General features: G+C 44.8%; 1 protein-coding gene across 3 annotated transcripts; it reads right to left on the bottom strand.

Moving 5' to 3' along the window:
- Positions 1–158: 158 nt before the first annotated feature.
- Positions 159–25,081, bottom strand: LOC148542654 (zinc finger protein 425-like). 3 transcript variants are annotated; one of them, XM_088467426.1, is made up of 5 exons: positions 24,921–25,081; positions 21,433–21,519; positions 19,702–19,828; positions 13,192–13,305; positions 159–1,340 (listed from the first exon to the last, which is right to left on the bottom strand). In XM_088467426.1, the coding sequence occupies exons 2-5, from the start codon at positions 21,505–21,507 to the stop codon at positions 487–489; spliced, it is 1,170 nt and encodes a 389-aa protein (XP_088323552.1). In that variant the 5' UTR covers positions 21,508–21,519; positions 24,921–25,081; the 3' UTR covers positions 159–486. The 3 variants fall into 3 exon arrangements, with proteins under 3 accessions (XP_088323552.1, XP_088323553.1, XP_088323551.1); XM_088467427.1 differs by having other exon boundaries at positions 21,433–21,523; positions 24,921–25,010; XM_088467425.1 differs by lacking the exon at positions 24,921–25,081 and having other exon boundaries at positions 19,702–19,788.
- Between the last annotated feature and the right edge of the window lie 694 nt (positions 25,082–25,775).

Genomic DNA, 25,775 nt, shown 5'->3' with positions numbered 1-25,775 from the left:
TATTCTCTGTTAAGCGCTGTGGAATGTGTTTGCTCTAAATAAATAACTGGTAATAAATAAATAAATTATAAACTTTACAGGGAAAAATAAGCCAACCATAAACCTGTAACCATATGGCTCATTCTACCTGCTGCAAAAAAACATGCTAAACATCAATATTTGGGCAGATATTTACCAAGCAAAGGCCTAGACAAGAATATCAAGTAGGATACATAGGTAGAATTTGATAAACAGGAATGTTACACGTCTGCATAAAAATATCCCTGCAAAATGGAGGGGTTCCCATGGCCTAAACCAGAACCCTGTGGATCTCCAAGCATGCTTTGGCAATACCCGGCTGTCAGAGTATACTGGGACTTACAGTATGTGAGGAGGCGGTGGGATAAGCTTACAATAATTGTCCAACTTAAAATATTTGGCAATGAAATGGAATTACACAAAATTTAAATAAGTACACTGATAAGTTAATTACATGAAGACATTATTCTAGATTTTGTTATGAATCCTGCGGTGCCTGATCAGATGTGAGCTGCGAAAAAAGCATTTTCCACATTCATTGCAAGTGTAGGGCCTCTCCCCAGTATGGACTTTTTGGTGTCTGACCAGGTCAGAACTGTGCCGGAAACTCTTGCCACATTCACTGCAGACGTAGGGCCGTTCTCCTGTATGCACCCTCCTGTGTATAATAAGATTAGAACTGTTTATAAAGCTTTTCCCGCACTCCTTACACACGTATGGCCGCTCTCCAGTGTGGATTCTCTGGTGCATGACAAGATAAGCACTGCTGATAAAGCTCTTCCCACATTCCTTGCAGACGTGGGGTCTTTCACCGGTGTGAGTTCTCTGGTGAATGACGAGACTGGCATTTTGGGTAAAATTCTTGCCACACACAGTGCAAATGAAGGATTTAGCTGGCTTAGCAGCTTTCGTTTCTGAGTTAGTGTTCATTTTACGTTCCATGAAAGTGCAACCCGCATCTTCAGCATTAGTACTTCTACCAGTCATTAAATGTCTCCTCCTTGTACGAATTTTTGGAAAGTTAATAGTTGCTTTTTCAAGGAATGGAGTTTCCTCTTCAGTGCACTTTTCCTCTTGTACTTGAGTGTTTATTGGGTTTATATTCCCCGTAGCATGTATCAGTGCAGGAGTCGATATACATGGTGTCTTTAAAATGGTTCTGGAGTTGGATGAACTTCCTCCATCACACAATGTATTCTCCAGAGGGGCATTAAGGAATGATCCCTTGTGTACGATTTGAGGAACATTTACATCATCTTCTGGTGGGACATAAGAAAAGTTTACAAGTGTTCCACATTCGTCTTCAGATTGGTCATCTTTACCTGTCAAGTAAATATTAATAGATCATTAAGAAAGATATTCATATCTGTCCTCAGGCACACGTCAGAGGTGTTGTCAAACGTATCATTGAAGCGTGCTTGAGAAAGAATGTCAGTAACACAGAGGCATACACTCTATGGGGCTATTCCAGAGTTGGGAGCAAAGCAAAAAAGGAGCAAATATGCACCTTGGCAAAACCATGCTGCACTGCAGACAGATTACATTTGTGAGTGGTCATGTCCTAGCAGGACTCTAAATTATAGTGTAAAAATAAGGCTGTCCAGTATTTGTGGGCTACATGCAAAAACAGCAGGTATTAACCCAGCATGCATAAACAATAAATGTATTTGCATCCCTGGCATTGCTACATGGTTTGTCCAGGTGCAAACATGATCAGTTTGCTTTTAGTTCCAAAATCTGAATCACCCCTACATTTCTTTAGGGCAAATTGTTTTGAATGACACATTTCATAAAAATACTTTTTTGGAATAGTAGATCACGGTATGATATTTTTGCCTTTTTAAACAACTAGGTCTAATTTATGTACTAAGAAAAATATTTTTTTGTGGTGTTTTAAGTTTGAGTTTTGCAGTTAACCAGACATCGGGTGTGGTCGCATCATGGTTGCAAACAACACGACCAGTCAAGCATCTAATGGGCAGATGCCGGAAGATAATCTTCCGGAAGCCGCCAACGGCACCCTACCCAGTACCCCGCACGTGAAGGCTGCAGCCGCTGGGGAAATATAAAATGAACAGCTCTCAGCCCCCCAGTGTATACCTGGCAGCTGAGTGATTAAAGACCTTGCTACTTGTTTTTAAATGTAACTAGAGCCTGTGTTCCCCTCCTGCCCTACTCTGCCTAACACCACATTTCCCAATAAAGAGCACTTTGACTAAGTGAATGAACTTGGAAATTGGCTGCATCAAGTTATACGAACTTAACAACTTCTGTCCCCTTGCACACTCAGGACACTCCTTGTTAGCACTTGAATATCATATAAACTCCTTTTTTACTTTTTCGCCAGCCTTTTCAGGCTCATAGATTTCAGCTTTTTATACCCAAAGCACTGCTGGCACACAGTGGAAATTTTAGATATTAAATTTAACAGTCCTGCTGTGTTTGTTTCCTGCTGTAACGTGCTGATCCACCACAGGCTCAGGGGCTGTGCCATTAGCCATTTGATTTTCTATTATTTATACAAGCTTTCGGGATATTTTAACACTGCAGAGTATGTTTTAAATTGTATTACGATTTACTATGCCCCTCATAACGGGAATTCTGCAACATCTTTCTGCTTTGGCTGGGTGAAGGAGTGCCCTCCAGATTCAAATTTATTAACCTTGCCAACTGTTGCATTATTTGCAACCAAAGAGGACATCCAAGCCATGATCATGGTATTAAGGCGATCTCTTAACGCAGACTTTCAGCAATTGTCCACTGATCTTATAGAGATTGCTACGCTCTCACTGAACCGCTGCGGTGGAGAAACAAACGGAATCAAGCTCTAGAGCACTGCTGGAAGTTATGTAGGATGTGGACTATCTGTTCCATGAAAATGAACTCCTCCGGGTGAAAAATAAAGGACCTGGAAAATAGGGAGCGGAGGAATAATCTTAGGGTCCGTAACAAACCTGGATCTTTAGCTCGTCAGAATCTGGAACCCTATTTAAAACATCTCTTCCAATCATTAGTTCCTGCTCTCATGAATCAGGCTTTGCTTATTGAAAGAGTTCATTTGGCCTTGTGACCAAAACCCAAAGATGGAGTACCGCCTAGAGATGTGGTGCTGCAATTACTTTCATTTAAGACAAAAGATCTTTAATGCGAGCAAGGGGAATCCACACATCTTCTTTGAATGAGTTCAAGTACATATATTACAGTACTTGGCCCCACCTACAATCCTCAAATGTAGAGCGCTGCGAGAGATCATCAAGACTTTGCGTGATAATGGCTACAAATATAAATGGGGCTTCCCTTCTGGTCGACTGTCCAAATTTCTACAAAAATTGACACTGATATCTCAGAAGCCAAAACTAAAGGCCCAGGTCCGGATGGCCGCCCGTCGTCTTTCCATAAAACCTTTTCTGGTGTACTAATCCCACATATGGTGTCCACTTCTAAAAAGGATCATGCAAGAAGAACAGTTTCATGCCGATACACTGAAATCTAGAATTATTGTGATACCCAATCCCCAGAAGAATCCTACTTGGACTAATTATAGGCAGATAATATGAGATATGGTAAGAACTTACCCTTGTTATCTCTATTTCTACGAAGTCCATAGGGTTCCACTGGATACCTTGGGGTATAGGTGTGACGTCAGTCATCGGGCACCAAAGAGTTAAGCTTTCAGCCTCCCAGGATGCACTAGGTCCCCCTCCTATACCCCGCCCCCGAGCCAAGGCATCTCAGTTAATTACCAAGCCATAGGCCGAAGGAGGAGAAGGAAGAGAGAGAACAAAGATCTGGACACATACAAGAATCACATTCTCACCAGAGGGAGACGGAAAACCGGTGACCAGAGCAAAGCCCATCTGCAGCACAGGTGCGACAGGGCGGGAGTCCTGTGGAACCCTATGGACTTCGTAGAAATAGAGATAACAAGGGTAAGTTATTACCATATCTCATATTTTCTACTTCAGGGTCCATAGGGTATCCACAGGATACCTTGGGGATGTCCCAAAGCAGTATCCTTTAAAGGGTGGGGACGCTCCTGTGCAGAAAGGAGAATCCGCCGCCCGAAGGAAGCATCCTGAGAGGCGAAGGTGTCAAACCTGTAATACCTCACGAAGGTATGGACAGAGGACCACGTAGCAGCCTTGTAGATCTGGACTGCAGAGGCACCACGTCGAGCTGCCCACGAAGGACCCACAGACCTAGTGGAATGAGCCTTCACAGAAGGAGGAACCGGCAGGCCTTCATGAAGATAAGCTTCAGAAATAGCCATACGGATCCAGGCTGCCAAAGTTTGCTTTGAAGCAGGCCAACCCTTTTTACGGAAGCCATAGAGGACAAACAAAGCGTCCGACTTCCTAAACGAAGAAGTGCGGTCAACATAAGTCCTTAAGGCCCGCACAACATCCAAAGAGGCCTCACCCACGGAAAGACCCGGTGAGTTAAAGGCCGGAACAACGATTTCCTCGTTAACATGAAACTGGGAAACAACTTTGGGAAGAAACTCGGGCCTAGTGCGGAGCACTGCCCTGTTCCCATGAAAAACCAAGAAAGGGGGTCTACAAGAAAGAGCCCCTAACTCAGAAACACGTCTGGCCGAAGCAATAGCCAGAAGGAAAACAGTCTTCGCTGTTAGCCATTTAAGATCCACTGAGCCCAGTGGTTCAAATGGCGGTCCTTGGAGAGCCCTCAGGACCACAGCCAAATCCCAAGGCGCCACAGGTGGAACAAAGGGCGGCTGAATGCGGACAACACCTTGCATAAAGGTGCGCACATCCGGGATTGTAGCAATCCTACGGTGAAACCAGACAGACAGGGCCGAAACCTGTACCTTCAAAGAAGCAAGGCGAAGCCCATGATCTAGTCCCAACACAACAAATGGTTGGAGAGACTATTGGCGCTTCTGAGCAAGCTGCAGCCCTTTCAAAAAAGATCTTCCCCAAAAAAATCTAAAAATTCATAGAATATACAGAAAAAATTGAAATAACAGCGCTGCTTGCTGTGTCACAATAAAATAATGGTAAGGTAGATAAAATACTTATCCGCATTAGTAGAGCTTAACATGCCCCTCTCATGGTGAGAATTTCTTCTTATACCAGAAACTCCATGTATATATGAAAAAAGAGGTATGTATGATGTCAGCATGTGGTTTCAAGAGTAATAATATACATGGAAATCACTTCAACACAATATAGAGGATACAAGTTAAGGTGTACCCCAACTCATTAAATTAGAGATGGGTATACCCCGATATTGATCTCCAAAAAGAGGGGTTCATTCAGCATCAATAAACGTACCCCCTGCAGTACCAAATAAATTTTCAAAATGTAACGGTAAGGCGTACCCCAACTCACTGATTGAGAGATGGGTATACTCTTAAATTGGTATCTTTAAATCAAAGTCCCACGAGCAGGTCTAAGCACACACCTGGACTTACACTTGTAAGGGAAAACAGGATATATCAAAGGTATCTTTAACCCAAAAGGGACTTGAAAGTAGAACGCGTACCAGTACTCACAAAGCTGTTAGTTGTTACAAGCTCGTAAAGGTATCTTTCATTTTGGATTACTAATAGTCTTCAACAGATGGGAAAGTAACTTTTCTTCCATTAATCCAAAAATTAAATAGTAGTATGAAATTGTTGAAAAATGAATTTTTAATAGCAAACAAATGGTTGCATGAACATAAATGTAAATACTTAAAAAAACTTAAAAAACATTCTCAGGGGGAAACAGCCGGGCTGTGATGGACTGAGGCAGCAAAGGTGTGGAGACAGTGGGGTCCGGATCCCAAACATGCAAAAGGCTGAATAATGTAGCAATCTCCCAACACCTACCTCAAGTCAGTACACAAACACAGCGATCCCCGTGAGAAGGTAACCCTCCAAGTCAACGCGTTTCGAGAATGAACTCTTTTTCACGGGGATCGCTGTGTTTGTGTACTGACTTGAGGTAGGTGTTGGGAGATTGCTACATTATTCAGCCTTTTGCATGTTTGGGATCCGGACCCCACTGTCTCCACACCTTTGCTGCCTCAGTCCATCACAGCCCGGCTGTTTCCCCCTGAGAATGTTTTTTACGTTTTTTTAAGTATTTACATTTATGTTCATGCAACCATTTGTTTGCTATTAAAAATTCATTTTTCAACAATTTCATACTACTATTTAATTTTTGGATTAATGGAAGAAAAAGTTACTTTCCCATCTGTTGAAGACTATTAGTAATCCAAAATGAAAGATACCTTTACGAGCTTGTAACAACTAACAGCTTTGTGAGTACTGGTACGCGTTCTACTTTCAAGTCCCTTTTGGGTTAAAGATACCTTTGATATATCCTGTTTTCCCTTACAAGTGTAAGTCCAGGTGTGTGCTTAGACCTGCTCGTGGGACTTGGATTTAAAGATACCCATTTAAGAGTATACCCATCTCTCAATCAGTGAGTTGGGGTACGCCTTACCGTTACATTTTGAAAATTTATTTGGTACTGCAGGGGGTACGTTTATTGATGCTGAATGAACCCCTCTTTTTGGAGATCAATATCGGGGTATACCCATCTCTAATTTAATGAGTTGGGGTACACCTTAACTTGTATCCTCTATATTGTGTTGAAGTGATTTCCATGTATATTATTACTCTTGAGACCACATGCTGACATCATACATACCTCTTTTTTAATATATACACGGAGTTACTGGTATAAGAAGAAATTCTCACCATGAGAGGGCCATGATCTAGTCCCGCTTGTAGGAAGGCGAGAATCCGAGATAGACGAAACTCCCGCGGTGCATAACCTCTCGGTCGACACCACTGGAAGAACGTATGCCACACGCGATGGTATATCCTCGCGGAAGACTGTTTCCGAGCTCGCAACATGGTACGCACCACAGAGCTGGAAAACCCCCGGGACCTCAGCATGGCCGTCTCAACAGCCACGCCGTCAAAGACAGCCGAGTCAGGTCCGGGTGAAGACAAGGACCCTGAGACAGAAGGTCCGGTCGTAGTGGCAACCGCAGAGGACTGACCACGGACAGACCCTGAAGGTCTGAGAACCAGTGCCGTCTGGGCCACGCGGGAGCTATCAACAGGAGCGTCCCTCCTTCCTGTTTGAATTTCCGGATTACCCGTGGAAGAAGGGAGACCGGAGGGAACAGGTATGCGAACCGGAACGTCCACCGGACGAACAGAGCATCCACCAGAGACGCCCCTTCGTCTCTTGTGCGAGACCCGTACACCGGCAACTTGTTGTTGTGCCGGGACGCCATGAGTTCGATCTCTGGAAGACCCCACCTGTCCACCAGCAGTTGAAAAACGTCCGTGTGCAGGGACCATTCCCCCGGATGAACGTCCTGACGACTTAGAAAGTCCGCCTCCCAATTTAGCACTCCCGGGATGAAGACCGCTGATATGGCCGGAAGATTGCGCTCCGCCCAAACCAGGATCCGAGAGACCTCTACGAGAGCCGCCCGACTGCGGGTTCCTCCTTGCCTGTTTATGTAGGCCACGGTGGTAGCGTTGTCCGACTGGACCTGTACCGGGTGACCCTGGAGAAACCGATGTGCCTGCTGGAGAGCATTGAAGACCGCACGGATTTCCAAGATATTTATGGGAAGCTCCGCTTCTGTCGGCGTCCACCTGCCCTGGAACAAGTGTGGACCCAAAACCACTCCCCAGCCCCGAAGACTGGCGTCCGTTGTCAACAGGACCCAATTTGGAACCCAGAACGGATGTCCCATGTTGAGGTGGGTCGTCTGTAACCACCAAGCAAGGGACAGGCGAACTTCCGGGGTGAGCACAATCGTCTGGGACTTCAGAGACTGAGGCAGCCCGTTCCACTTGGACAGGATCAGGTGCTGCAGAGATCTGGAGTGAAACTGGGCGTATTCCACCATGTCGAACACAGACACCATGGAGCCCAGTAACCTCATCGCCGAGTGTAGGGACACCCGGCGGCTGTGCAGACAACTGCGCACCCTTGACTGTAAAGCAGAGATCTTGTCCTCCGTCACAAAGATCCTTTGCTGTCCCGAGTCCAATAAGGCTCCAAGATGCAGAATCCTCAGAGACGGGATTAGAGTGGACTTCTGCCAGTTGATTAGCCAGCCGTGCCGTTGCAGCAGTGCAATGGTCAGGTCCAAGTGGCGTAACAGGAGCTCTGGAGATCCTGCCACCAATAACAGGTCGTCCAAGTACGGCAACATGCGGACTCCCTGCAGCCGCAGAGAAGCCGCCATGACCGCCATCACCTTGGTGAAAACCCGTGGTGCTGTCGCCAGGCCAAAAGGTGACGCCCGAAACTGGAAGTGGTCGTTGCGGATTGCAAACCTGAGGAACTGTTGATGGCGCAAAAGAATAGGGACATGCAGGTAAGCGTCCTGTATGTCCAATGACACCATGTAGTCCCCAGGTTCCAGCGCCAGAATGATGGACCGTAGGGTCTCCATCCGAAACTTCGGTACCCGCAAAGACCTGTTGAGTGCTTTGAGGTTGAGAATCGGACGATACGACCCATTGGGTTTCTGTACCAAAAAAAGATTTGAATAGAAACCCTGGCCCCTCTGGGAGAATGGAACAGGCACTATAACTCCAGCCTGGAGCATAGTGTGCAATACCTTCCGCAGCTCCGTAGCCTTGTTCCGGTCTGATGGTAGACCCGTGGTGAAGAATCGAGCCGGGGGTCTGTGCCGGAAGGAGAGGGCGTATCCGTGGGAGACCACCTCCAGAACCCAAGTGTCTGTCGTAGTGGTCGACCAACACTGGGCGAACTGCAGCAGGCGGCCTCCCACCCTGGGATCCCCCAAAGGGAGGCCCGGACCGTCAGGCCGCAGGCTTGTCATCTGGCTTGGGGGCCGGACGTCTGGTACTCCATGTCTGCTTCCGGGGCTTGACCGATTTCTTAGGGCCAGCCTGTCGAGGAAACGACTGTGGTTTGGGCCTGCCCTAGATGACCGAAAGGACGATGGTCCAGAACCAGAAGGAGCAGCGGCCGACGGGAGACAAGATGATTTGGCTGCCGCCAGCGTGGCCACAATCTTATCCAGATCCGGACCGAAGAGAACTTCTCCGGTAAACGGCAACGCCTCCAGACCCTTTTTGGAATCTGCGTCCGCCTTCCAGGATCGCAGCCACAAGGTGCGACGAGCAGCTACTGCTGCTGAAGAAATCCTAGACACCAGAGTACTAATGTCTAGGGACGCCTCGTTGATGTAGGTGGCCGAATCACGGAGATTGCCAATCAACTCTGCCTGTTCGGCCGGACAGTCGGAATCAAAAGAAGCCTCTAATGAATCCGCCCAGCGCTCCATTGCTCTGGCAACCCAGCAAATGGCCATAGCCGGCCGTGCTGCCCCCCCTGCAAGGGAATAAGCGGACTTCAGGCAGATCTCCACCTTGCGGTCCGTAGCATCCTTAAGGGAGGACATGGATGGCATCGGTAATGTGGCACTACGGACAAGACGGGTCACGTGAGAATCCACCTGTGGAGGGGATTCCCACTTTGCAAAATAATTATCCGCGAACGGATAAGCCACCGCCAGGCGTCTCTGCGGCTGGTATCTTTTGCCAGGCTGTTTCCACGCCTCCTCTAAATGGTCCACCAACTGACCCGAAAGAGGAAAGACTGTGGCATCGCCCTTCACATCTTTGAAAAAGGCATACTTAGATTTAGCCGCTGGGGGAACTTCGTCCTCAATCACCAAGGCTGTGCGGACTGCCCGAATAAGTCCAGGAATATATACTTTGGACTTAGCATCAGCGTCCTTAGCATGGAGAGGTTCCTGATCGTAAGGATCCAGAATCTCCCCATCATCAGACGTCCCCTCGTCATCCTCATAAGGAGCCGACAGAGACGCCACCGGCCGTTTATGCGGCCGCATCACAGACTCCCCTTGCAAAACATCCTACAAGTGCTGTACAGAACTCGTCAGGGAGTTAACCCACGCTGGCTCCTGAGAAACCGGGAGCGGGGAAATAGGGAGACTGTGGGGTACCACCAATTGTCGTGGGAAACCCTGCATGGGTGACGACACCACTGACTGCTGGGACAAACCCATCGGTGTAAACGCGGGCTGCGGAGCTAACTGGCCCACTAAGGCTGTAAGCGCTTGAGCGAAACAAGCCCAGGGCGGCTCCTGTACCGGTGCAGTAACCGGCAGAGGCCCTCCGCGCTACCCTCCCCCTCCGCTAACGGTACTTTACACGTAGTACACTGTAGCCGAAGGGGAAAATCACTTTCAGACATGATGGCACCACGTATGTGACCCCTCTCACCAATTATATATTTAAGAGGCGAGAGACCACCCTGCAGCACCGCACCACAAGGGCTTAGCAGAAAAAACAGGGACAGTATAAAGCTGACAGTTTAGAAAAATAGTTACAGGCAGCAGCACTAGCACAGTCACATACAATGCAGAGAAATAACAATTCCTGCACTAACAGCGCTGATCACTCAACTACACAGACACAGGGCCTGGTAGGACACAGCGCTGCATACACAGACCTGACCACAGCGGAGGAGAGGTATGCGGGGGGACCCAGACCACGATGCTTCCAATGCAGGCTTCCAGCAGCGTTCACCATGCTTCAGAAAAGATGGCCACCGAGGAGCAGAGAGAAGGCTGGCCTGGGGGAGGAGCGCTGACACAGGGCCAGTCAGCACAGTGCAGAGAGGGCTGTGTGCAGCGGGGGAGGCGCCGGCTGTGAGACAGGGAAGGCGCGCTCCCCTGGCATGCATTTAACCACTGGGACGCCGCAGCGCTACCACTCTGCTGCGGTCCGCTGTCCCAGGGGGTAGTGGAAGCGCAGGTTGGTCGCCTGGCTCCACGCTGCAGCCAGTCCCCAGGGAGCCCCCTGCCTGGGGACTTAGGACCATGTGATCAGCGGGGACCCCCCTGCTTACCTCTGTCCCCCTTGAATCCGGCCATGGTCCGGAACATCTGGGGTCACCGCTAGCTGTGACTCCAGATGTCCACCAGCATCCCCGGATCAGTACCGGCGTTCTGGTACCGGCGGGGTGTAGGGAAGACAGCATGGACGTCAGGACTGACTGTCCATGCTGTTCATCCAGATGTGCAGCCACAGCTGCATGAAGAAAAAGCTTCAGGGGCTCTTCTAAGCCCCCCTCTAGCAGGTGCCTCCGACTACGGCCGGGCACCAAACGAAACTGAGATGCCTTGGCTCGGGGGCGGGGTATAGGAGGGGGACCTAGTGCATCCTGGGAGGCTGAAAGCTTAACTCTGGTGCCCGATGACTGACGTCACACCTATACCCCAAGGTATCCTGTGGATACCCTATGGACCCTGAAGTAGAAATCTATGCTCAATGCAGATATTAAAATCTTTACAAAAAAATCAGATTGAACGCTTGTCTGACACAGCTGATTGATGCAGATCAGGTTGGATGTGTGCAAGCTAGACAGATTTTAGATAATACTTTGCAGATGGTAAACCTGATCTCTCAAATCAAGTATTCTGGATACAAGGTCAACAGTGTTAAATTGGAAATTGCTAGTGTTCCATCTCACCCCTTCTACAACAAAAGTTCCTAGAACTTAACAAATGGGCACCACAAATAATCAATTAAATATTTGATAATTTATATTTCGAAGACCTATGACTAATTGTCTAATTCAATTACACTCCTCATTTGCAGTCTATTAAAAGACTACCTATCTAGGTGGACACGGGCAGGGGCCCTTAAGCGAGACTGCAGCAAAGACTAGTGTGGACACATCTGTATTCAATTACTCTGGTGCAGTTGTGGGGCATGGGAAGAAACCACGGAACCATAAAAAATGCCTTGCAAAATCTACTGTTAATGGAAGCCTTGGCCTACCCATCTTTGAAAGGTACAACCATGCTACACAGTTGAGCCACATTGTCATGGCATGTGGACTTGGGATGAAAAAAAAAAAAAAATATGAGTGGAGCACTTAGTTGGAGATCAGCAGGTTGGGTTCCACCCCTGGCTTACCCCACACCTGAGACCCAATTCACATTGACTGTATGGGATAGACTGAACAAGCGCATGAATCTGGTGCCCTACCTGTCTCCTCTGACATCTATTTGGCGACACCCTCATTTCCTTCAGGGTTGCATTAGACTAGTGGTGTCAAACTCGGGCCCTCCAGCTGCAGTGGAACTACACATCCCAGCATGCAGTGCCACAGTTTTGCTATTAGGGCATGCTAAAACTGTGGCAGGGCATACTGGGATATGTAGTCCCACAAAAGCTGAAGGGCCAGAGTTTGACACCACTGCATTAGACCATTTGCGGCCTTGGGCTGCGGCGGTAATCACTAGATTTTCACATATCTCTTCTTGCTCATTTACAGATAGAACAATCAATGCTACACCTGCCAAGGATCCGTTACATATCCTGCTTTGTACATGGCAACATATGGTCTCCAAATGACACAACAAACTTTTGTAACACAGCCAAGCTCCTTATTACCAGATATTGGAAGCAACCATAAAGTATGGTATATTGCTTCCATGGAACACACAACAGTTCTCCATGACAAAGTTTCAGTGTATCATGAGGTCTGGTTTACCCAAAACAACCGACAAATGCCTGGGACGCTAAAAAAAAAAAAAAAAAAAAAAAAGTCTTCGCAAGAGGGGACTCTGCTATGCTAATCTAGGTTAGGGAAGTCCCAGGTTGTGCACACCCTTCTTAAGTAAGTTACTTGAAAATCTGCGTTGCTACAACCTCATCCCCTCCACCTCCCATTTTTACTAGATATTTAAAAATTTGATTGATAAACTTCTCCTCCTATTGGAAACCAGACCCCATGCTACTGTCACACACTGGTTTTCTACCTGACACTATGGTTTGCTTTTCCGTATTGTTTATGTAGATGTAATGCTCCACTTATATATATCTCTATAACCCATGTTTACGATACTCATATAGAACGTATGGTCTCCACTGGAATGTTACTTATATGTTTTCTGCGGTTATAAATAAAGAAAATTGAAAAAAAAAAAAAATTATGAGTACATAGGATAATGTAAGGGAACTCCTAATGAATGCAGACAATCAAATGCAATATATTTGGCCCTACACAGAATTAATGCGCCCGTCACTGAGGTTTACCCACTCAATATGGCTGTCTAAGTTTAACGTGCATGCTGTAGAGAAATGTTGCTGATTGCATACAATGCATAAGTAATAACACTCACTTGTAGAAGTATTCATTTGGCAGTCCCTGTTTTGCGAATACAAATTGCTCCTTACACATAACTCTTCTCCTCGGTGGATACGGGACACGATCTCAGGCTTCACATAAATATAGCCTGTTGGCAGAAAAAGAAAGAGAGAATGTGTAGAATTATTCAGTAATGAAATTCATGTTCCAGAGAATCTAGATAGAGGTTGGCATACTGTTAAGACAACGGGATCATCTACAAATATAAAGTAGTACAAATTGTATTCATTCTAAAAGGAAAAGAAAGTCAAGTTAGAAACTAAAGGTGCCCACAGACATAGCGATCTGCACACGATGAGCAGATGTGTACGATTTCCCTTGAAGCTCTCCCCGGCAGCTCTGCACACGATCTCCACACGATTTGGTATCCAATCTTCAAACGATCTCTCCTGCATCCAGACTTTGACAGTGCATCACGTCCTAGATTGTCAGATCTGCCCTACTGCACAGTAGATCTGACGATGCGATGTGCGACCAGCGGGGACGCGCATCGCAATCGTGATTGGGGACTCACGATTTACCCAGGATTTAGCCATAATTTACACGATCTGTCGTTACAATGTGTTGGAATCGGCCAGATCGGGTAAAATATTGCTATGTGTGTGGGCAGCTTTACCACGTTATCAAAAGCGGAGCTTGGGTAGGGCGTAGTACTGCTAAAATATTTCAAATGTAACCTGGTCACACCTCTCCATGAATTTGTAACCAAGCCAGTTGTGACCTCTGCTCTCTCTGCTGGTTATTGTATCAGTGCCTCCACCCAAGCATCGATGTTGAAGACTTTTTTACCAGGGGTAGGCTTGGGTCATCCCCTGCTTATCTCTCTAACTAGAAGCTGTCTTTGGCTGATATTTTCTCTATGTACTCAAGAGAACTAACAAAATATTCTTAATAGCACCACATAGCAATATTAGAAACAAAATATAATAATTTACCAAGCTGGAACTCAGTTATGGTTTAAGGGCTCACAAACTTCCAATAAAGCATGTACTACCAAAATGATTAGTTATAGTTGAACATATGGTGCTGTGCCACCCAAATATCCTTCAAGGCAAAAACAACAGATAATAATCTTATTCTGTTTAAAGTACTTTAATTCCCCTTTTTGAACAAATCACATGTCTACTCTGGTACATACTATAATAACCTATTATAATTTCCTATATATCTATGTATAAATACACACAGACACACACACACACAGTGGCAGAATGCAAAAGACAAGGGGTAGATTTATTAAATATCCAGTTTACAAAGCTGCCGATGATTTCAAAGGGAAATAGTAGTTAATGCTAAATCAGGCTTGTTCAGCATTAATTACTATTGCCCTTTGAAATCCACTGGTTAAAGCGGCTTTGTAAACACAATGTTTAGTAAATCTACCCCAAGATGTGCATTGTCACCTTTTCAATTTAATTTATGTAAAAGTGTTTTTGGAAATCTGCTGTTAATGTAATTTCTCAATTCTAAAATAATATGAATGTAAAGGTCAACACAGTAACATGAGACATGCATATAATACATACATATTAGTTGAGTGGAAGCCAGAGTGTTATAGATCGTAACCTGGAGGCCCTGCAGACTAAAAAGTCTGAGGCCTGCTGTGTCTGGTTTATTAAGCTGGAGGTTTGTCTTTTAAATACCAGGAACACGGAGGAGTGACATCCCTATATGCACTATATATTGCATTATCTGCCCTTTTTTTTTTTTTTAAAAGGTATATTCAAGCAATATTACCCCTGGGACTAATATCCTGAACATATTGTTGCCACGCTTTCCTGACCATAGGAACGTTATCTGGATGTCAGATAAGCTTTAACTTATTTATTTGGTACGCACAATACTTAACATTTGAGCACAAGTCATTTTACTTTAACTACTACACTATTATACACACGTCTCTTATTTTTCAGAGATATATATATATATATATATATATATATATATATATATATATATATAGAGAGAGAGATTATATATCCACACACATATACATACATACATACACACACACACAAACACACATACATATGTTGAGTCTCCCATATCCAAAATACTTGGGACCAGGGGTATTTTGGATATCGGAAAATTCCGTAATTTGGAATATTTCCATACCATAATGAAATATCTTGGGAATGAGACTCCAATCTAAACACAGAAAGCATTAGGTTTTATGTACACCTTATACACGCAGCCTGCAGGTAATTTTATACAATATTTTTAATAATTGGGCTTTAAACAAAATTTGTGTACATTGAACCATCAAAAAACAAAGGTTTTATTATCTGTCATGCTCCAAAAATGTTGTATTTCGGAATATTTGGCCCAACACGTGAGTGAGATAAAAAAAAAAAAAAAAAAAAAATCTAAAATATTTATAATATATAAAAAATTTTTTTTTTTTTTTTTTTTTTTTTTTTAATGGTAAGAAATTACCTTTGTTAACTCTTTCTTTGAAGTCCATATGGAGACCTTTGGGGTGTAGGTAATGGAACTGAATCTGGGCACCACGCAGTTAAAGCTTTCAGCTCCCAGGATGCACCGGTCCATTCTCACTATACCCCGCCCCCTGTGGACCCTTTGGACTTTGAAGAAAGTTAACAAAAGGTAAGTTCTTACCATAACTCATTTTCTTCTTCAGGGTCCATAGGCTCCACAGGGAAAGGCAAAGGTATCAAATGCATAGAACCTTAGAAAAGGTCTGAATGGAAGAACACATGGCCAACTTACAAAGCTGAACAGCCGAGGCGCCACTGCGAGTCGCCATCAGACAGAGTAGAATGAGCATTAACAGAAGCCGGAACAGGCAGGCCTGCCTGTGTGCAAGACTCTGAGATAACCATACGAAGCCATCTAGAAAATGTTTGCTTATTGGCTGGCCATCACTTCTTGTGAAATCCATAGAGCACAAACACGGAGTCTGATTTCCGAAGGTAACTGGTACGGTCCACATAAATCCTGAGTGCGCGTACCACCTTCAATGAGGCCTCACCTGCCGAGAAGTCTGGTGACTGAAAGGCCGGCACTATAATTTCCTGATTAATATGGAAACTAGAAACCACTATAGGAAGGAAAATCAGGGCGAGTGTGACGCACAGCCCTGTCCTTGTGAAATATCCAGAAGGGAGAGCAACAGGAGAGCGCCGCCGATTCTGACACTCTCCTGGCAGATGCAAATGCCATAAGAAAGAGTCTAAGCTGTTAAACACTTAAATTCTATCGAATCTAGTGGTTCAAATGTAGGCCCCTGAAAAGCCCAAAGGACTACTGCCAAATCCCAAGGAGCCCCTAGGGGGAACAAAGGGAGGTTGAATCCAGAGAACAGCTTGAAGGAAGGTCTGGCTATCTGGCAGCGGAGCAATTCTACGTTGGAACCATACTGACAGGGCAGAGACCTGCACTTTCAGCAAGGCCAGGCGGAAGGATAGACCCAATCCAGCTTGAAAATGCCAGGATTGGAAAATCTAAAAATTTGAGGATCGTAGCTTCTGGTATGACACCATTGGAAATATGCATGCCACACTCTGTGGTAGATCATAGCAGAGGCTGGCTTACGTGCTCTAAGCATCATGTTGATGACAGAGCTAGAGAATCCTTTGGACATTAGGAGGGATGTCTCATGAACCACGCTGTCAAAGACAGAGGTGGACCTCATGGTCTCTCGACACAATCACAAACATACGGCCTGCTGTGATAACCCCAAAAGAGGAATTACAGCCGGATCCACTACAGACGTTCTATAATAGGGAATCGGTATGGAATCCCGGCTGCCGCATGGGCGGCCGTTCGATTCCCGGCAGCGGCAGCCCAACAGAGCCCGGCAGCGGAAGCCCGACAGCGCTGGAAATCCTGATCGTCCCTAAGGCAAGTATAAACTAAACTAACCTAACCCCCTAACCCTCCTTAGGGGTTCCTAACCCTAACCTCCCCCCCAAGAGCCTAACCTCTCACGGCGTCAGGTAAATGACAGGCGTCTACTTATAGACGTCGGTCATTTATCCCACGCCGGAATAAAGCAGCCGGGAAGCCGGCTGACGGTATTAAGGCAGCCGGTTTCCCGAATGCATACCCTATAATAGTGGCCAGTACCTGGGCCAACCCTAATCAAACTCTCCTCACTTAAGCCTGCAACACATAACTTGCATGATAGCAGTATGGGGGCAGATGCCTGTTGATACTCCTGCCTTTGCTAGACATAGCTGCAGAGTAAATGGCACACAATATGGCACTGGGTATAATGCAACCACCGTGTATGCAGGATACTAGTAGGAATGCAATATACTGGTCCTGTCTTATGCCTGGCTAAGCAGCAGGAGCACACCGCCCGAATATGGCACAGTGCAACGAATGTATGTGACAAAACCTCACAAATAGTACTATAAATGTGAGGTACAGGAAAACCCCTGAATACACCTGTATGTTAATGTAATAGTCAGATTAAAAAAAAAAAAAAAAACACAGGTCCTGACTGATGCCTGGATAAGCTGCAGGAGCCCACTACCTCAGCATGCGACACACAGGTCCTGTCTCACATTTGGGTAAGCTGCAGGAGCCCTTTGCCTACATATTGCAAAGTGCAGCACACAACAGTATGTGACAGACCTCACAAATATTATCTTTTATATATGTGAGGTAAAGAACCACCTTAACTACACCTGAATTCAGAATTAGAGGAAAGGTATAGATATATGTTGACAGTTAGGGAAAAAAAAAAAAAAGACACAGACAGTCAGCACTAGCATAAGTCACATATCATGCAGAAAATATACTGCAAAATGGTACTACATTCAACTGCCCAGATTCAGTGGTGTGTGCTAGTTTGTAATTAAGTCACAGGCTGTCTCCTGGCCTTATACAGCAGATGGTGGCAACCAACTCCATGATTATGCAAGGCTTGATAGTACAGAGACATTTATGGCCAGTCCCTTTGTGCAGCCTTTGCATCTGAAACTGCTGCACCTCATGGAGGAGGGCCCTGATTCAGAGCGAGCGCTCTGGTCAGATCGTTCGGCTCTGAATCAGGCCCTTTGTTGTTGTGTAGTGGTTTTGTTGACAGGCCCTTCTCTTTCTTCAGGATTGTCCGATTTCCTTTGTAGGGTCATGTTTATCTTTTCATGTGACTCCTGTAGTGACGCATGTATGGCTGACCTACATGCTTTGCTCCAGTCTCCTGAACCCATTATGGGCACGATTCCATTAAACGCAATTGAATAGCGCCGGTAAGGAGCTCCCGGAGCTATTCAATTCAGCACGGTTATGTCGGAGTATGCCCATTCTTGCGTCTTAAACATGGTGTTTATTTGCAAGAACTGCCATTCTCCGACCAAACTGCATGGCGCAATGGGCAGAAAACAGTATCACGTCTGTAGTCTTGTCAGATTTCTGCTTTCACCCCAGGAGGGGTGCGAGAAGAAATGCTTTGTCAGGCTTAACAGCGCATTGAATTTAATAGCTCCGGGAGCTCCTCCCCGACACTATTCAGTTTGCGTTTTATTGAATCAAGCCTGATGTCTGACAATTTTTTTATTGCGACCCTCTACCAAGGTTACTATATCGGATTTGCCATGTCCATTCATCACCGCATTACCTTCCAATTTACCCATTTCTGTTAGTTCCCGTCTTGGCTTTCCGTTCTCCCTCAGTTACTGATCAGCGATTCCGTTACATGTAGATTCTACATTTACGATGATGAGCATTAAAGAAAACCGACGCATATTTCTGGATTTATAACTGTTACAGTCCACAAGTTAATATGCTTACATTTCATACACCTAACCTGGAAGAAGTGAACGATTACGTTTAGCAGTAAATTTCTGAAGTTCCCAAATTGGGAGGTAAAAAAAAAATATTTGTAAACAATTACTTTTCCCAGCAAAAACAAGTCAGCATGAAAATTAGGTTTTGGACATTAAGGTTCAAGCAACCTTAGTCAAGAAGATCTTACTCATGTTTTCTGCATAGTACTAACAATGCTCTATTTCGGATTTATAAAACATAATGTCTCTGCATTGGGGAACTGCCTGAGTCTCACACATACTGGGGTGCCTGCCACACCTGTAAGAACAGGTAACTGGAAGTGACATAACTTAGGAAACAGCGCATGGCATGTGAGGAGACCCAACCAAGAAAGAGCACGTGTTGGGAAGACTGATTTAAATGTGATCCTCAGCAGTCTGCCTCCATCGAGATCAAGATGTCCCATGTCATATGTCTTATTGTGCAATACCTGAAATAAAACAGATTGCATCGTACATTGACAAAGGTTGCAAGAGGAAACCTGTGTCTAAACACTGTGGATATTCAATGGCTTTGTGGCGGACATTACAAGCGGGCATCAGAAAAGTGTGCTCCAGTCTATTCAGTCTCTGAAGCGGTCACATATTGGGATAAATTCTACAAAGTAATTTTACACTGTAAGCAAATGAAGACTCCGGCATATTAGTCGAGATTCATACATATGAAAAACATTTTTTTTTTTACCTACCTACTAAGGTCGGGGTCTGGTGAATTTCGGTTGTTTCATTTTTGTAAGATTCCTTTTGCCTCTCTTCAAACGACTCCAGCTCCTCTACTGAGAAACGGACGGTGAGATTATCTGATTTTAGAGGTTCCTATAACAGAAAGGCAATAAACATACATAGTATAGAAAACACAAATCGCTTTCTGCAGTTGCTTTTATGATCATACCAGGAAATTCCCTTGGTTTATCCCAGAAAGAGATAGAGTGATCCTGAGATACCCCTAAAAGCTATGACGAGTCTCTTACACCATAATTTTCCTTGACTGTCCAATATCGGTGTCCCTTACACTATATTTTGAAAGCTAGCGGTTGCCCATGTTGAAGTCGATTGCGTTTTTTTTTTTTTTTTCAAGTTGACCAGTAGTGTCACACAGATTGGTGGCAGCCACGCTTTCACCCACCACTCGCCCTGTATACAGTTAGATTTTTTGTTTACTTCTTGCCCCTTTTGGGTATGGGCACAATGATATATGGCCTATCCTATTCCCTGAAATATACCAAATAGAACAATAAAGGTTATTATTTTTTGTAAATCTGTTCAGCAGTTCGATTTAAACCATAACAGACAGACATGCTAAAGTTGAAATTGCTTAAACATTCTACAATTACAAAAGTTACAAGTTTATCTTTATCAACTGATTGATGCTGTCAGTTATGATAACCTCCATATTGTCAGTTTTAATTGATTAAAGATAGTGTCTAGAATAAAATCGTACCAAGGCCCGTATTCAATTTGAGCTGGGCCATGATACTTTTTCGCGGCCCGGACTTTTCGCCTACTTCGCCTGTTTTGCAGGCGGAAAAATATTGCGGGCGTATCGCGTATTCAATTTGAAAGTACGCAAAAACAGGACCCGGCGAAACTTAAACAGGCGGAAAGTACTGTCAGAAATGGGGAAATCAGCCTGACACCCCCCAAAAGATGCTCTGACATGGGGGTTCCCTATGGTACCCCCTGATTTGGCTTGCTGAAGGTATTTGGTGTTTTTAAACGGGCTCAATTGCTGCTAAATAGCGTTTTGTATAAGTGGTGCAGAATAGTATTCCGGAGTATTTTTCCAGAAAATAACTTATCCCAGCAAATTTGGGGTACATGAAAATCGGGGTCAGCATAATTAAAAGTTGCTAAAGTTAAGTTGAAAAAAATAAACGTGAAAAATCCACCTGCCGCAAGCACCTGCAATCAAAAAAACACTTGGGGCATACTTGGGGACCCCCCCAGAGTCAAGTTCGGTAGTTTTTATCTTTGTACCCCAACATTTTTTTTTTCGCCCCCTTTTTTAAAGTAATTTTTTGGGGTGTCAAGTGTTTAAATTTTTTTTTTGACACAGTCTACCTTTGGGGACTGTCTGAAGGCTGCACGGGGTTCCCACAACGTTGCACCCCAAAACCCCAATTCTGCACTTTTTTCCACCTGCTATTCATAGGCGAAACTTTTTCGCCTAGTACATTGCATTGACTTTCTGCCTACGCGGAAAGCCTTTCAAATTGAATACGGGGTAAAACCAAAACAGGCGAAAATGTATCGCGGATCCGGACTTTTCGCCTCAAATTGAATACGGGCCAATGCAACAAAACACCACAATATAAATTCATAACAGCGATGAATATATCAGTGATAGCCAATTATCCATATTTTGTCATTATTTTAAAGTATTTAGAACTGCAATGATAAGAAGTAAACTGAAGAGTTACCTGTAAGCATGTACTGCTCATCTCCTCATCATCCAAAGTGGGACTACTTTCAGCATCTGTCTCACACTCAGCCATTTGGAGGGCCAGCTTTCTGGTAGCAAGAATTTTGTGAAAGTGAATGGAAAACAATTGACAAGCATGCAAATATGTGGAACGCTGGCTGCCCACTAACAGAAATTATTCCAATAAATATAACTGTACTTTTAAGTGTTGAAAAAAATTGTCACAAAGCATAAATTACTAATCTTTGAAAAACCATGAGTTAATTGGAAAGTCTAATGCTAGGTACACAATAGGCCAGTGGTTCTCAAACTTTTTTGAATCTCTGCACCCTAGGGTAGCGTTCCCACTAGGCTGTTTTAGCGGGGCACCGTGCCCTGCCCAATTTCAAAAGGGCAGAATGCTCCCTGCACCTTTTGGCGGCACCCCGTTAAAACAGCAAAGCAGGCCGCAATGCGGTGTAGCGATCACCTCCAGTGAATAGATGACGGGCGCATGCGCCTGGCTTCTATTCACAGAAAGAAAAAAAAAAAGCTTGTGGGGAGCCTGGCATGTCCGTAAGTGCCGGGCACGCCCCTAAGTGTTATGAAATGGGGGGAGTCTTAAACACACGCCCCTTTTTCTCGTGGCGCCGGACCAAGAGTGAACACTACTAGAGTATCAACATTTTTTCATGGCCCCACTAGGCTAAAAGTTCCTTATTGATAAAGCCTGCAAACATCATTAAATTAAGTAAATTGTGCCTATTTATCATCCTTAGGTTCAGTTATGTGGTGGTAGACATGGTTAAAATTCTGTTTGTCCACATATTTTATGATCGATAACAGCAGAATTGGTGCCTGCCAATCATATGGACCATAAATGATTTGACAGGGTCTGAAACCAACAACTCATGGCACCTCTGCAAGTGCCCCAAGGCAGCCAGTTTGGGAACCACGGCACTAGGACGATGGATGAGATAACAGGCCGATTGGTAAGCTATACACACTTACCAATCAACCACTATGAGGGGTATTCAATATGAAACGTTAACTTCACTGCCGAAGTTAACGTTTCATATCGGAGTTTTTTTTCTGCGTTAAGTCTGGTGCGCGCTCCCGCTTATCCCCGTATTCAATATAAAATTAACGAAAACGGGAAACTCCGAAGTTGGATTTGCGTAAAGTTACGAATTTTTACTTAAAATAATTGCAAGACCCCCCTAAAGTTGTAAAAACATGGGGGATCACTATGGGTACCCCCGTTTTAGCCTTTAATTGAAAGTCGGGGATTTAAATAGCCGCAGCAGGTGTTTTTTTCCCGACATTGAAGAAGTGTTGCAGAAGAGCACTTAGGTTATTTTTTTCGTTTTTTTAAGTGGTCCCATCAAATTTGGGGTACATGAAAATGGGTACTAGCATATTTTGGTGTCCCTAAAGTAAGTTTTAAAAAATTCTGCATTTGTGCACCTGCCGCTATAAATCTATTCTTCAATACACCTGCCGCATACATGCAGAATAGCCCTGAACCTATTTCCCTATTGTTTAACAAATTTTTTCCCTTTTTTTTTTTTTTTTTTTTTTTGCACCCCAATTTGTAAATTAATTTTTTGGGGTGTCCCTATTTTTTTAAAAACTTTTTTTGACACAGTTCTTTTTTAAATGTCAATCTCAGGGGTGCAGGCTATTTTTTTTTTTTTTAAGTCTGCACCCCTAAAACCCAATTCTGCACTTTTTTTCGACACCTATTCAATGGTGAAAAGTTATCACCGTTTTTTATCAAAGACTTTTCAAAACTGCGATAAGTCTGATATTGAATACAGTGTAAAACTAAAACAAGTGATATTAACGCAAAAACGATAAAAAGTGCGCTATTAATGCAAAAAACACCCATATTGAATACCCCTCTATGTGTCTGTACTAAAATCACAACTGATCAGCCATTTAAATGTGCCTGCTCTGTTGTGATGTGATGTTGTTGTCGGCGGTCCCTGCAGCAAGTGTATGGGCAGTTGGTGGGTCATCCGTATACACACAGCCTGATACATCAGCATCAACTGTACTGCAGGGCCGACCTGACATGTCTTTGAACGACGTTGTTCACAGAAATATCAGGTGTACACAACCGCCGATGTATTCACGACACAGATGTGTCCTTAACATAACTTTGCTGCAGTGATGCTAAAAAAAACCTCTCGTCTAGCGCCGTGCATCTTTGTGGCGTCTCTTTTTGCCGAATATGCCTCTAAGTCGCAATGCAATACGACTAGGATGCACCAGGAGACTGTGTTGATAAATTAGATATGCGAAAGATCTTTTAAGAGACTGAGGGGTCTATTTACTAAGCAGTGTTAGGCGACAGAGTGAAAAGTGATAAAGGTGCCAGCCAATCAGCTCCCAACTGTCATTTTTCAAACACAGCCTGTGAGATGACAGTTGGGAGCTGATTGGCTGGCACCTTATCACTTTTCACTCTGTCTCCTAACACTGCTTAGTAAATAGAACCCTCAGTCTCTGAATCCGTATACTATGGTCTACATGGAGCGGCTGCAGCTTTTCTCATTCCTAGTTCTGTTGTGCTTCATATACAGACTCAGGTGAACACAGATATACAAGTGTCGCATGAATCAACACAGTATCACGGGACTAGCGTTTTACTCACGCCAGGCAAGTCGTGCTGCCTGGTATACTGAGGCTAGAAGTATGAGGACACATTGGTATATCGCTCGTCAGTAGAACAACCAATATATCGCCAAAATTCCCCTGCCTTCCGGCACTGTGACACAACCGAAAGTTGCGCTACACTGAAGTTTCATTTGGAAATGTCAGCGCAGCACAACACATTGGCTGCATCGCAGACTGAAGGACAGAGCAGATCCCTCCCCCAGAATAAAAGGAAGGGAACAGTCGCTGCTGAACAGTGAAGAGAGTGGATAGCCTGCGTTTCAGTGGCTGCGTGTTTCTTCCTGGCCTTTCTTTATAACCAGCAAGTGGGGAAGTAACTGGACAGGCTATCAGTCCAGCCGGCAAGTGCTTATATAGACTGTATACTGAGGAATATTGGAGGTCTTTCAAATGAATTATAAAATATATACATACAAAAGAAAGTATATAGTTACTGAATAAATCTAAAAAACCCCACAATAATATCTAGTAATGTGGGCCCATACATCTAATGGCCAATTCCCCCTTCTGCCAACATTGATGAGCGCTGATCAGTCGCAGGATTGGCAAAATGCAGCATGTCCCCGATCATTTTTTATCAGAATCAGTGAATCATGTTCTCCAACATGTTGGATTTTCCTGATCATCCTACCCAGGCACAGGGAATTGCCCGATACGTGCATGGGCCCCTTACAGACAGCATTATGCCACAACCTTTTCATAAGAGACTATACTAGTAACAGTGTTCATAAGGTGATAGATGGAACAAATTTAGGACAATCCCAAGTAGATTCCAGCACAAAACAGAATAAAGTTCCCAATGTAATAATACAGACAGCGCCTCACCTTACGTAAAGCAGAGGAGGGGGCTTGTAATATGGTGTCCTTTGAATAGAAGCCCCTGTTACCGCATTGAATGGATTTATGCCGCCGGGGTATCAGCAATGTAGCGGAGGCAGCGCGCCGGTCACAGGGGGCTGCCCGGGTCCCAGCAGATGGGCTCAGTGTGTCAGCTCAGTTATGTCAGGAAAGCGAGCGCTGCAGTGCGGTGTGATCGCTGGGGCTTAGCTGGGCGACAGTGCGGCCGCTAGATGCAGACTGCGCGGATCTATATCCTCGGGCGCTGCACGGATGATCCGCTTATACTGCGCCGAGTGGCAGCGTTATAGCAAATGGCACAAACACCTTAAAACAATATTCTCCTGACGCCCGGCACTGTGACGGGACCGCACGTCGCGCAGCACTGACGTCTCATATGTGATGGAAACGTCAGAGCAGGGCGATCTATTGGTCGCGTCACTAGTCGGGTCACATCGCCGGGCGGCGTCAGCCTGGAAGACTAGGGGGAAGAGAATGAGCCCTCCCCCGTTATATAATGAAGGGCGCGGTAGTCGGTGACGGTGACTGCTCGGTGTGGACTGAGAGAGAAGAAAATGAAATTGAATTGTAGCCTCTGACGTTGAACAGAGAGGAGAACTGACAGCCTTTGTCTGTGTTGTTTCTTTCTGGCCCTTTTGTATAGCCAGCAAGTGGGGCAGTGACTGGGCAGACTATCACCCCAGCCAGCAAGTGGGACAGTGACTGGGCAGACTATCACCCCAGCCAGCAAGTGGGGGAGGCAATGAAGCGCTATATAGACAGTATATTTAGTAATATCAAAGGTCGTTAACATGGATTTAATACAAAAATATTTATACATAC

The sequence above is a fragment of the Taudactylus pleione genome, unplaced genomic scaffold (genome assembly GCF_031769625.1).
Source record: "Taudactylus pleione unplaced genomic scaffold, aTauple2 ptg000010l, whole genome shotgun sequence".
Lineage (NCBI taxonomy): Eukaryota > Metazoa > Chordata > Amphibia > Anura > Myobatrachidae > Taudactylus > Taudactylus pleione.
Note: the sequence above shows the minus strand (reverse complement) of the source record. Positions and strands in the feature narration are given on the sequence as shown.

What these genes read in the sequence shown, in the direction of transcription:
- LOC148542654 (XM_088467426.1), bottom strand. Translation starts at nt 21,507, where the DNA reads ATGGCTGAGTGTGAGACAGATGCTGAAAGTAGTCCCACTTTGGATGAT. An exon ending in TGAGCAGTACATGCTTACAG is followed by an intron (nt 19,829 to 21,432) that starts GTAACTCTTCAG and finishes TTTCTGTTATAG; the next exon opens with GAACCTCTAAAATCAGATAA. An exon ending in CCAAATGAATACTTCTACAA is followed by an intron (nt 1,341 to 13,191) that starts GTGAGTGTTATT and finishes TTTACTTGACAG; the next exon opens with GTAAAGATGACCAATCTGAA.